The 11,772-nt window shown below is 51.1% G+C and overlaps 3 protein-coding genes across 3 annotated transcripts; 1 reads left to right on the top strand and 2 right to left on the bottom strand.

The window, feature by feature from the left end:
* Positions 1–1,455: 1,455 nt before the first annotated feature.
* On the bottom strand, positions 1,456–3,196 carry N7477_003879 (histidine phosphatase family protein; the record flags this gene model as incomplete). The annotated part of the gene is made up of 4 exons (XM_056965542.1): positions 1,456–1,946; positions 2,039–2,799; positions 2,850–3,003; positions 3,070–3,196. The coding sequence occupies 4 exons, from the start codon at positions 3,194–3,196 to the stop codon at positions 1,456–1,458; spliced, it is 1,533 nt and encodes a 510-aa protein (XP_056825495.1).
* A 2,196-nt stretch (positions 3,197–5,392) lies between these two features.
* On the top strand, positions 5,393–6,763 carry exg1 (glucan 1,3-beta-glucosidase; the record flags this gene model as incomplete). The annotated part of the gene is made up of 3 exons (XM_056965541.1): positions 5,393–5,469; positions 5,532–5,911; positions 5,970–6,763. 3 exons carry the CDS (start codon positions 5,393–5,395, stop codon positions 6,761–6,763), a joined length of 1,251 nt encoding a protein of 416 aa, XP_056825494.1.
* Positions 6,764–7,667: 904 nt separating this feature from the next.
* Positions 7,668–11,184, bottom strand: N7477_003877 (putative importin 11; the record flags this gene model as incomplete). Its single annotated transcript, XM_056965540.1, has 7 exons — positions 7,668–8,753; positions 8,819–9,007; positions 9,058–9,530; positions 9,592–10,604; positions 10,659–10,796; positions 10,858–10,958; positions 11,020–11,184. 7 exons carry the CDS (start codon positions 11,182–11,184, stop codon positions 7,668–7,670), a joined length of 3,165 nt encoding a protein of 1,054 aa, XP_056825493.1.
* Between the last annotated feature and the right edge of the window lie 588 nt (positions 11,185–11,772).

The following is an 11,772-nucleotide window of genomic DNA, read 5'->3' as shown; positions in this document are numbered from 1 at the left end:
GGTTCAAACTGAAAATCCCAAATCTCGTGAGAACCCTGGAAACAATCGGAGGAATTCACATATCCCCCAAGTGTATCCTTGCTTTATGTACATATCCCATCGGGTAAAAGAAAACCGAAATAGACCGAATCGTCGTGCCGTCTACTGGGCCCCTACAGGGGTCAAAGGCAACCTAAGGACTCTAAGACCCCCTACACGATGCATGTATGCATCTGGGCATTGACTCATAGCCCCAGCCCTGCCTTCCGAACTCCACTAGAACGTGCCAACCCCGCAAAATACAGCGCACAGAAACTCCGATCCAGCAAAGGATTTGTGTCCAAGACTGAAGGAAAAGCATGGCTGTGCCAAGAAAGGCTGCTACTTGGCAGATTCATGGTGGAGTTGATGCCGAGATTCTTGCGCAGTCATTTTCAGTGCTTTTGTTTCCCACGTCACAGTGCATACTTCCAGTGGAGGCGTAACAGTCTCGCCCTCTATAATCTTGGAAATAGACTGTGCTACACCTCCGATGTGGAATTGACCGATGACAAGGATAATCAACAACTAACTTGGATTATCAAATTATATCTGTGACCGGAGTTCAAAATCAAAAGATAGAGAAATAAATCGTCCGAATTATGCGGGAGGTGTGATTCCAGCAAATCAGACACGCACGTAAAGTCCTGTTCTTGAAGACTATCGAAAAAGGGGGTAAAAGTCCAAGGGTTCCAGGTTTTCTAGCGGGGAATCATCGGCGATCGGAATGACACTCGCAGACTGATCTGAGTAGTGGGGAATTGAGACCAAGTCAAACCACATCATGCATTGGTCTTGGAATCCCTTGCATCTGCGCAGGTCCAACTAGCCGTGCCCAAGAATTACATGAATCAACCCGAGAAAGCAGAATCCCCCCCCCCCCCAAAACCACGTCGGAAGGGCCACTTACTACAGGTAAAGTGGTACCTCAAGGTCTCATCAAAGCAGAATAAGAATACGAACAGTCGACGCCTTCCCCTCAACCTTCCGTGGCGCGACGATCGGTCTGTTGTGATTGGGGGGGGACTTCCGGGTTCTGATTATCTCCGCAATGAAGCGTGCTCGAAATTCCCCTTTTTGTTCCTTGGTTTCGGGCTTCGTCTTCTACCCCGCGAGTCATTGGGTCCACGTTATGACGCTTGTCTAGCGGTGTGTCCTGCTTCGTGGGGGGTGCGGGGTGGAGGCTGGGATGGGGGATACTCAAGGGATGGGTGTAAACGATCTCGGGATTCTACTTGAATTAATCAACGGTGTGGAGGCCTGGAAAGCTTCAGAGACTGGAACACTTGGCATTGAGAGGGATAAGTCAGGATGTCTTGAAGTTTGAAACATGAAATTCTTTAATTTTAAGAAGGGATTGTATCCAAGTCTTTAGATCTATTCTAGTACTGTACAAAAAACTACTTCTTCAAGTTTGGCATGAAAATCCAAGACCATCTAAGAAGCGGGAACACCGTTCAGTACTGTGCCCCAGCCACCGTAGGTCCAGTTCCCGTAGCAGGCATGTTGGTACTCAGCCTTAACAAGCATGGTCTTTTGCACCTTCAAGAAGGTGGACAACTCACACCAGCCATCCTCACGATACTCACAAGCGTCGAAGCTAGCATGCAGCGGGACAGTGCGCTGGTTCTGGATAAAGTGCACATACTGCGTCTCACCCGTACCGGAGATATAATCGGCCTTGGTAGCCTTCGACGAGCGCCTGGTGGAAACCTTGTGCGGCGCTTTGATGATCTCGATATTCAGTCGGCCAGCGAAAGGCACCAGTCGGCTGGTATGGAACTTCTGATTGGCGGGGGGACCGGTGACAGGCAGGAAACCGGAAAATTGCGTCAGGCCAAACGCGGTAATGACGGAGATGAGGTTCGCGTCGTGGGTGAACTCGAGGTACAAGTTCTGGTCCAGAGGGAAAGTGACCGGGTTCGTGTCTCAGGGTCATGTTGGCTCCAGTCTCACTGGCGGGGACGTTGACGTAGTGGCCCTCGACACGGGCGAGGAACTCTTCCCACCCAGGCAATACCCTGGGCTCGGCCAGTGGGGCTCAGGAAGCCAGAATAACCGGCGAACTCGATGTCTTGGAGATACTCATAGTGCTCCCAGTCCTCAAAAGTGAACAGGCTGCAGAAGTTGCTGTAGCCAAGACCAATAGTCTCATAGGGACAGAGAGTCTGGGCATGGTATGTATCCGTGAGGGTCCAGTTGTAGCTTCTAGAGAGTTTCTTCAGCTGAGCAGTTCTCTCCTTCAGGTAGGTTGCCATCCAGATTCCGACGGGCTCTTCGATGACCTCCTCAATAGTAGTAAACTCGTTGGTACAGTTGGAGACCCCGGTTGTAGCGGGATCAATAGTGGCCAAGAGGTTGGCATAGTCTTTCCAGTTCAGACCGAAAAAGCCAGCGAGGAAGTTCTCCGCGCTTTGCATCATGCGCGCCATCAAGGTCGTGCGAACCACGAGCTTGTGAGAAGCAGTGTTGTTGTTATATAGATGACCATAGTTGTAGTAGTTCAAGACTCCACTATCGAACAACTCCTGTCGACCCGTGGGAACGAGAAGTTCCTTACCCAATTGGTAAGACCAGTCGTTTAGGAAAGCGAGCTCGCCCGTGAAGACTGTTCCTGCTTTGGTGGCGTTGGTAATCTTCTCCCCCCATGTACCCTGGGCTTCCGTGGCCGAAGGGTATCTAGAGCCATGGCGCTGAAGCAGATGCATCTGCGTGATGTTGGCTCCTTTGGGCAGAGGGTACTCATCGACGCCAAAGCCTTCCACTGGAGAGAAGTAGGGACTGTTGGCAGTCAGTAGGCAGCGGAAAACATAGAGATAGAGTAGGCTCACCTCAAGTCTCCCATGAGATGGAAGATGTTTCTACCTTTCGCACCACTGATCGGCTCTCCAGTCTCCAAGGGGTCATTAGGGATGTCAGTCTTTGAGCCAAAAGGTGCCGGGTTGATCTGCCCCAGGTAGGGTTCCGCACCCTTCTCCATGACACCTGATTGTACGAGATATTAGCTTTTGTGCCATGTCAGACGATATTTGATGTGTTCATGGGGCATACCGGCATAGAGGTCGGGCGAGGTCTTGAACCAGTCGGGGTGGGTTGTACTGGCTCTCTGGAGGATCGTCCCTGCTTCCACAGCAGTAGCCAGAGCCAAGGAAAACACCATAGACTTGATTGTGTCCATTTCGATCTGTTTGAATTCAATGACCCCCCTACCGCATGCAAATAGGCCTTTTATACACTATTTTCCATCACGCTACCTCCTCTGACCTCCCTTTCCCATTTGTGATACCATTGGCTCGCCTACAGCTCGGCAACGATGTTCTCTGCATGAGTTAAAATGGCCGCTATCTGACCAGATGTTCAAGAACCCGGGGATATTAAAGGCTTGTAGCTTCAATCACCATTGTGCTGTTCACCACGTGCAGAGCGGACAATCTTATCATGACGCCTTGCGGGGGCACATCTGGACACGGAACCAGTCAGCGTGGCTACTTCCTGCAAGCGAAGGGGCTAGTGTCCGCGCTACGTTCTCGGATAACCCGTCATTCAACTTCACCTGGACTGAAGACCATCTGACCGGCAACTGCGCCGTTTTTCCAAGGCTGGATTTTCCATTTTTGAAAGGGTCGTTTAGAGTGACGCCGGGATGGCTAACTGTTCTCCGACTCCCGTGGAAACGATTCGCCGGAGTCACTTGAGTTCGGGGGTGCTTGTGTTGGGAGACGACCTTCAGACTAAGTCAAGTGACAAGTGTAGATTCTGTTTTTCTTCCGCATTTATCATCTTTTCCTCGGTCACTAAGACTGAGAAATCCTGAAATCTTGTACATTGTCAATGACCGCATGCTCGACCACCGCTACCGTACAAGGGGCTCCTCCCACTTTGCCATGGCCTATTCACAGGGTCGAGTCTTCAAGTGTGGAGCTGGGTAGGACACGTGCATTCCTGACCACATTCCTCGCGATCGCGGCGTTCCCAAACATATTGCGGCACCTACGCCACCCTTGTCTGGGCCATGGAAGTCGCGCAGAATGGCAGTTCGAGGCAACGACCGTGGATACAGCCCCTGCTTCACCCATGGTTCATAGACTAGTCCGCGTGATGTGAGGGGTCTTCCAGCGCAATCTCATTCTTACCCACCATGGGGCTTTGTCGCTGAGAACGGAAACAGAACTCGTTTACTCGGTACGGGAGGAGCCGAGCGACCCGGTTTTCTGGCCACAGCACCATGGAACACGACGATGCTGGGGGTCTCGAGTTATGCCTCGGTAGGTGGATCAATAGCTGGAGTGGCGGAGAATCGGCGAGACCGGGGATGATCCTAGTCTGTGTAGAGTGACTGTGCTGTTCAAATCGGTACCACACTGAATTGACTCCCAAGGGGCTGTACATCATGTTGGCCTGACTCACCCCTTCGGCCAGTCACTTCGGAAGCACTACGCGATCCACTCAGGAAGTTCGATCGGAATCTGGAATCAAGAACCCTCACATTCCGCCAGGTCCCACCTTCCACGTGTGGCCAATCTTCAGGGCGCGGAATGTTCGCAAACAGCACGCATCTCGATCTCGCACATCACGGCGTACAAGGCCATCGTTCATCATTCAGGTCCGAATGAACCTGGTCAAAACAGCAATTCCGGTAACTGGACCGAATGACTACGGGGAAGATGTAGAGAGATGCCCTGATGGAGCGCGTAGAGCAGGAGCTTGGGCGGAGGAACGCTCTTGCCATCGACACTCGACACCTTCCAACGTAACTCGTGTGCGAGATCTGCCCCCGAACAGACAACTTGACTCCTGCTTACTCTTCCATCATCGTTGTATCTCCATCTTTCTCCATCCGATTGCCATTATCACCTATTTTTCGGCTCCAACAGGTCTTCCGTTTTATTGTGACCAAATCCCGGTGATATCCACCACCGCGTCAGATTCAAAACCTCACGGCTGCACTGACCGGAGTGAGAGATCCCGCCGCCCCCAGATTTACCACTGACGTAGCGAGAAGGCCATTGTTTCATTTATCAACCCCAGACCCCGAACTATCAGGCTCCACTCTATCCGCTTTCGGCCAAGCCGACTTCCTTTCCCGGAGCTGTCAATTGTTGATCGGCGCTGTCAAAATACAAGATCTGCGGGGGTTTTGCGAAAGGTGCGTGGATTGTGGCTCTCAAAAGCCTCGAGGCTTCCGTTTCCATGCACATCACTTGCCTATTTCCTGCATCCGGCTATCTTCAACCCCAAGCATCGACTTGAGTTTACTTATAGCAGCCGATCGCCATGCTATTTGACACAATTATTCATTAGCTCATTCCTGAAGTCCAGCCACCTGGATTCTTGGATTGATTCGTCTTAGTGATTTTTCAACATGTCGTTCAGAATGTCGCAACAGGCCCTTCTCGGCCTCCTTATGATCGGGTCGTCCGCCCTGGCCCAGAAGATGGAAGCTCCTGAAGTGTAAGTGGACAGTTCACTAATCTTGCGTTGCCGGTACAAGGCGGAGACTAACATTGGATCAGGGGTCTTACATTTAACTACGGTTCTGACAAGGTCCGTGGTGTTAACCTTGGTGGCTGGCTTGTGCTGGAGCCCTGGATCACCCCATCAATTTTTGATGCCGCTGGTGATGCTGCTGTTGACGAGTGGTCTCTGTGTAAAATCTACGGTGCTGATCAGTGCCGTACTGTTTTGCAAAAGCACTGGAGCACCTTCATCACACAAGATGACTTCCACCAGATTGCCGCTGTCGGCATGAACCATGTCCGTATCCCTGTCGGCTACTGGGCCCTAACACCCCTGGAGGGTGATCCGTACGTCAATGGCCAGCTGGCCTATCTTGACCAGGCTGTTGATTGGGCTCGTGGTGCCGGTCTCAAGGTGATGGTTGATCTACACGGAGGTAAGGAATCCACAGTTCGCAATTACGGCCCATGGCGCATTTTGCTAATACACCATAGCTCCTGGCTCTCAGAATGGTTTCGACAATAGCGGTAAACGTGGCGCTATTCAGTGGCAGACCGGCGACAATGTAAACCTTACCCGCTTTGCTTTCGAAACTCTGGCTGCCCGCTACGGTGGTGATGCCGATGTCGTGACTGCTGTTGAGGCCCTGAACGAGCCTAGCATTCCCGGTGGAGTGAATGAGGATGGCTTGAAGCAGTACTACTATGATTCCTGGGGTGTTGCCCGTAAGGCTAGCCAGAACACCACCGTTGTTCTTCACGACGGTTTCATGCCCACTGAGTCCTGGAACGGATTCATGAGCGAGTCGACTGGTTTCTTTTACGTCATGATGGACACTCACCACTACGAAGTCTTTGATTACGGCCTGCTCGCCTTGGACCCCGCCTCCCACGTGAGCACTGCTTGCGGTTTCGTCAGCGACCACGTCCTGCACTCCGATAAGTGGACGGTTGTTGGTGAGTGGACCGGTGCCATGACTGATTGCGCCAAATATTTGAACGGCAAGGGTATCGGTGCTCGCTACAACGGTACCTTTGACGCCAGCCAGGGCGCCATTGGCAGCTGTGATGGCAAGTCCGTTGGCAAAACGGCCAACCTTTCTGACGAGGACCGTACCAACATCCGCCGCTTCATTGAGGGGCAACTTGACGCGTATGAGAAGGGCAGTGGCTGGCTCTACTGGACCTGGACCACAGAGGGCGCCCCTGAGTGGGACATGAAGCAGCAGCTTGCCGCCGGTGTATTCCCTAACCCCGTCACCAGCCGCCAATTCCCCGGCCAGTGCTAAATGGTGTCACTTGGATACTTGTCACTCCTTTCTCCCACTCGCATACTGGTTATACGTTTTAGGGTTGCTTGTTTGGAGCTCTTTCTTTTTTTCTTTCTCTGTAATTGACTGCTGGGGTTTCGCGCATGTTGCAGGCTTTTCGATGCCGGGTGTTTTGAATGTTGATGCTTTAGGATTAAACAGGAGTTGATCAAAGCAATCCAATGGTTTTATTTTTTCGTTGAATTGAATTCAAAAAACGTATATCGTAAACTGGGAGCCTTGGAGGAAACTTCTAACCTTCGTCTTCCCGCTGTCGAGCTAAATTGGATCCAAGTGATACTATTGATCCCTAGGTGAAAGAGCTCGGTAACTGTATGGCTTGCCGCAATAGTAAAACCCGATGATCTCAATCTCTGGATCATATAGCATGTATGAGGGTGTTTCTCGTCTGATCTTCATCTTCGGGCAGAGCGGCAAAACCCACACCATCAAAGTAAATGCGCCTCCTGCACTCCATGCACAGTACCTTGTCGATTACCAATGCTGGAGGCACCAGTCTATGACCGAGAACAGTGATGCGTATGCATTTACCAAGTGTTGAAGAAAGGTCCGGCTATATCGGGCTCTGGTCTCCGAGCGACACAGGCGCTGATGGCTGCTAGGGTTCTCGTGAGCTACCCGTATGCGCGCAATGTCTCCAAATGGCACCTGCGTTGCTTGTATGAGAAGCCGATGCAAAAGTCCATTGCATGCTGATGCGAGGTAATGGTGGTAATCAACATTATTATCTATTCAACCAGTTGGGGTATGTAGGTAAACTTCTAGTACATCGAAAGATGTATGCAGTGACCATCCGATGAAATTAGGCAAATGTAGTGACCATAAGCTAGGTGCATCCTCGCTTTTTTGGGTGTTCTGATAATCAGATCAGTCCCAAGGCACCGAACGCGGACACTACATCAGTATCGACATTCGCCAACCACTCCGCCTGGAAGGTCTCCGGGCCACCACAAGCAACGATCAGTTGCTGCAGACGCTCGCGCACAAAGTCACGAATTGGGAAACGGTGGATGATATCCGAGTTCTCCCAATCGCGGCGACGGTGGTTCTCTGGAGGTTCGATTTCGTCCGAGGCTTCAGGGACGGCGGTTGCGGAGCCAGAGGGTGCACCCCAGAAGACTAGATAATCAGCATTGGAGTCTTGACCGCCTTCTGCCAGCTCGAGGATGAGGTCTGTCCAGACAGTCAGGTAGGACTGCAGGAATGGGCGGAGGAAGTCGGCTGGGAGGTCAGGGGCGGCCGGGTTAGGTGGGTTTTGTTTGAGGCCGAGGAGTTGGGTGAGGGCAAGGACGTGCAGCTTCTTCTGGTTGGCGCTGCTGATATTATCATAATGAGAGAACCACTCCTTCATTAGCCAAGGAAGATCTTTATAAGGGGATTGAATGTTATCACCCTGGACAGCAGTGGCGATGGCGGAGGCAAGGATCGTGGGACTAGCGAGGGCCAGACGAGCGATGACGGAGTAATATTCGGTTTCGACGACACCGATCACATTGGAGGTTTTCCGGTTGGGACCTGTTGTTTCGCTGGCTTCGTAGGCGGAATGGAGGCCCTCAAGAATGGAGCGTAGGAATGAGCTTTCGATGAGACTTTGGGAAATGGAGTTGTAAGTCTCTTCGCTACCACCGTCGATGGCTTCGCCACTGCGGATCAACATTTCGACCAGACGGGGCACGACGCCAATGCGTTGTCTAGTCGTGTGAGAGAGAAGTTCCTGTAGCGCAAGCAGAAGAGGGGTGCGGTATTCATTTTTGAAAACGTCTTGTGGTGCCAGAAGAATATAAGACTCGACGATCTGGAGGGCCTGGGGTGCGCTGTCGGTTCCCGAGTGAAGGATCGGGAACACAGAGGGAAGAAGCGCCAGAATGTCGGGGGAGGGAGTGGGAGATTGTTGAATTATAGCAGTCCAGAGATCCAGAGCTTCATCCAAGAGGTAAACCAAGGTTTCCTAAAATCAACAATTAGTATCAAATTGGAAGTCCTGTATGTAAAACATTTGATATGGAGACTCACGGATTCAGGGTGCACTGAGCTTTGAATGAGGGGAAGGATAAGTGAATGGTACCGAACGGACTCCTGCTTCAACGAGTTGATTAATGAAGATAAAAGTGTGAGGATGGCCTGCTTCATGAGATGCTCATCTCCAGACTCCTCCCATAGAGGTGGAAGCAAAGAGAGGATTTGATCAGTGAATGGAGCAATCTGCGATATTTTTTAGTTCCAAAACAAACCATAGTACACAAGTAACTTACGTGGTGCTCCATCTTGACAACTGCCACGCGAACCGTCTCCAACAGTCCCATTTTCGTTTCAGGCATCTCGACCTCTTGAACAAGGGACATGAGGTTGCCAAGTATCGACTGGGCAAACGGCATGAAATGGGCCGCCTGGAATTCGTAAGGATCGAGGACCTGGCTCAATTGGCGTCCAGCAGTGATACGAACGACAAGGTCATTGAGCGGATCATCCTTGTTGAGCAAGTGCTGGAAGATTTGAAAGATTGCCTCAGTGTTCAATTCACTGTACTTGACTGGGACCCATTGACCAAGCACAAGTGCAATGCGTCTGCGCAAGAGTCTGTACTGTTGATCTTGAATCTGAACTTCGGTGACCATGGTTCCTTGCAAGAATTCGTTGAAGTTCAAGTGTTGCTCGAGGCTGGCTGCGGCCAAGCCAATAGCAGAGTAAAGAGAGTCCTTTAAAACCACGTCGCGGTTTTCGGTATCTGTGCGGCCAAATTAGAACTGACTTCAAATTCCAATAACAAGCTTGACCATGAAACTTACTCGCAAAGTTGTGGAACACACTCAGCAGACGTGGGATGAGCAGGTCTTTGAAGTGAATGACCAGGTCCAAAAACAGCTTCTCGGAACAGGACCGGATGGAGAATTCCCAGGCTTCGCTGCTGACTTCCTCTCGCTGAACCCAGGATTCAGGCTCGGCTTCCCATTCCTGAAAGTCGACATTTCGGAACCTGAAGAATTGGGTCACAAGAAGCTCCATGACGCCAAGCACGAGATCGTGGGTGAACAATTCAGTCTTGATCCGTTCCACGGCCTGCTTTCTCTCTTCCTTGTCTTGAGGTGTTTGGTATTTGAAAGTCTGGACAGGGTTGAAGGCCATTCTCGCGCAAGCCCTAAACAAAAGCAACGCCCGAAGGCCTGTCTTCTCAGGTAAAGATTGCCCTTCTGCATCGGGATCCGCTCCGAGACTGACGTAGCTTTCACTGAGCCGGACAACCAATGTCCAGTATGAATTGACGAGCGAGATACTGTTGGGAAACAGTGCGAAAGAGGCTGGGTGTATCTTTGCCATCTCCACATGCAATTTGGAAAGTTGAAGGGTGTGCTTTTCAATGGCCTTGGCCATAGGTTCTGGTAATTGAGCAGCCTGCTCTCCAAAGACAGAGAACCTGGCAAAGTGTTCGAAGCTCAACTGCCAGAAATCCTTGACCTCCGAGTGGCGACCTGGGTGTTCATAGCCAGAGATAATGAGGCGGCGCAGAACTTTAAGACACATCAAGCTCTGATCCATTGCCTCTAGAGATGAATCATTCGCGCTGCCTTGGTCTAGTACAGCGATCCATTGACTGATCTTCTCCATATAGATGTTTCCCATCACTTGGAAGAGCTCGGGTGAGATTGATTGCAGGTGTACTCGTGTTCTTTGAATCCGCGCCGTAGACAATTCTTTAATGATCTGGAGGAGCATGAGAAGGGTTCGAGGAAGCTCTAAGGAGTTCGCGCCGGGACGGGTGGCGGAGCGGAGGAAAGAGAGTAGAGTGGTAATCGCATCAGGCCTTCAAAAGGCAAGTCAGAGAAGTTTGTACAAGTGAAAGCTCTTGAAAACATACCAATCATGGGGGAACTCGTAACGAAGGATCTTGGCAACCATCAACGCATTTTGAAGAGCAAGCTGACGCTCTGGCTCATGAATGCCGGCCTCCAAGGCTCTTAATTTAATCTGTTCTTTTTCCTCTTTTGAGATTGCACTTAGACTTGTCAGCACGACCCTCATAGAGAAAGATCTGACGACTTGGCTCGTAAACGTACTTGGCTGCAGTCTTGCGCCAAAATCTATCGATGCCATGCTTCAGCTGAATGATCGCAAGATATCGGACCTCGGTCGGGACGGTATAGTCGACAAAGATATTCTATGAATCAAAGTCGTCAGCTATGGCGCGTGCCATCGCGTGGTGAATGGCGTCAAGGTACCTGAAGGGTGGGGTAATAGAGCTTCTGCTTCTCCCAGTACTGTAGTTGCTTGGTACCCGTCTGCACCTGCTGCTGGGTGGAGCTTGCCGCGAGAACCAAGGCATTAAGCACATTTGCCTGGCTCATCGGGCTAGCCTCGCCCAGCACTTCGATCATGTCGGGCATGGTGAATGATTTCTCGTCGCGGACGCAAGATAGGTGAAAGGACTGGTGGCAGCGGGAGCAGACCGTCTATCAAAAGGTGGGGCTCTTAAGATCACAGATATTCCATCGAGATCGCAGCTGAATCGTATGAGTGATCTGCAATGTCAACAAAGCCCCGGACGGTCTGCAATCGACATCCGCTGCTCCCCTCAATGGGATCGGAGAATGGTTGATCCGGATCAGCTCAAGCCCTAGGGCTAGACCCTGGTATGCGGCCAAATCTGGAACTCAACTTAGGGCTTGTTCGGTGGAGATCATGAAGTCACCGCTGTGGATCCCTGATCAGGGTCCGTAGTATACGATATCATAGCTTATCATAACTGGCAAACTTGATTCCAAGAATCCAAACTTTGGTAGTTCCGACTCCACGCGCCTGCCTGCCTTCTCCGGTCATTCCCAATGGTAGTGACATAGCTATGATGTTCCATGATGCAAAGTCGGTCTCAGTAGCTGGGTCTGAGATATTGCTAGGGTAGTATTTAGGTCAGTGTCAGAACTTGTCCTTTCTATCATTCATTGCAATTTCTCATCTCAATTTTCTCCAACACT

This window comes from Penicillium maclennaniae, assembly GCF_028827695.1.
Source record: "Penicillium maclennaniae strain IBT 15551 chromosome Unknown utg000003l:1.0-5670915.0:1.0-5674809.0, whole genome shotgun sequence".
NCBI lineage: Eukaryota > Fungi > Ascomycota > Eurotiomycetes > Eurotiales > Aspergillaceae > Penicillium > Penicillium maclennaniae.
Note: the sequence above shows the minus strand (reverse complement) of the source record. Positions and strands in the feature narration are given on the sequence as shown.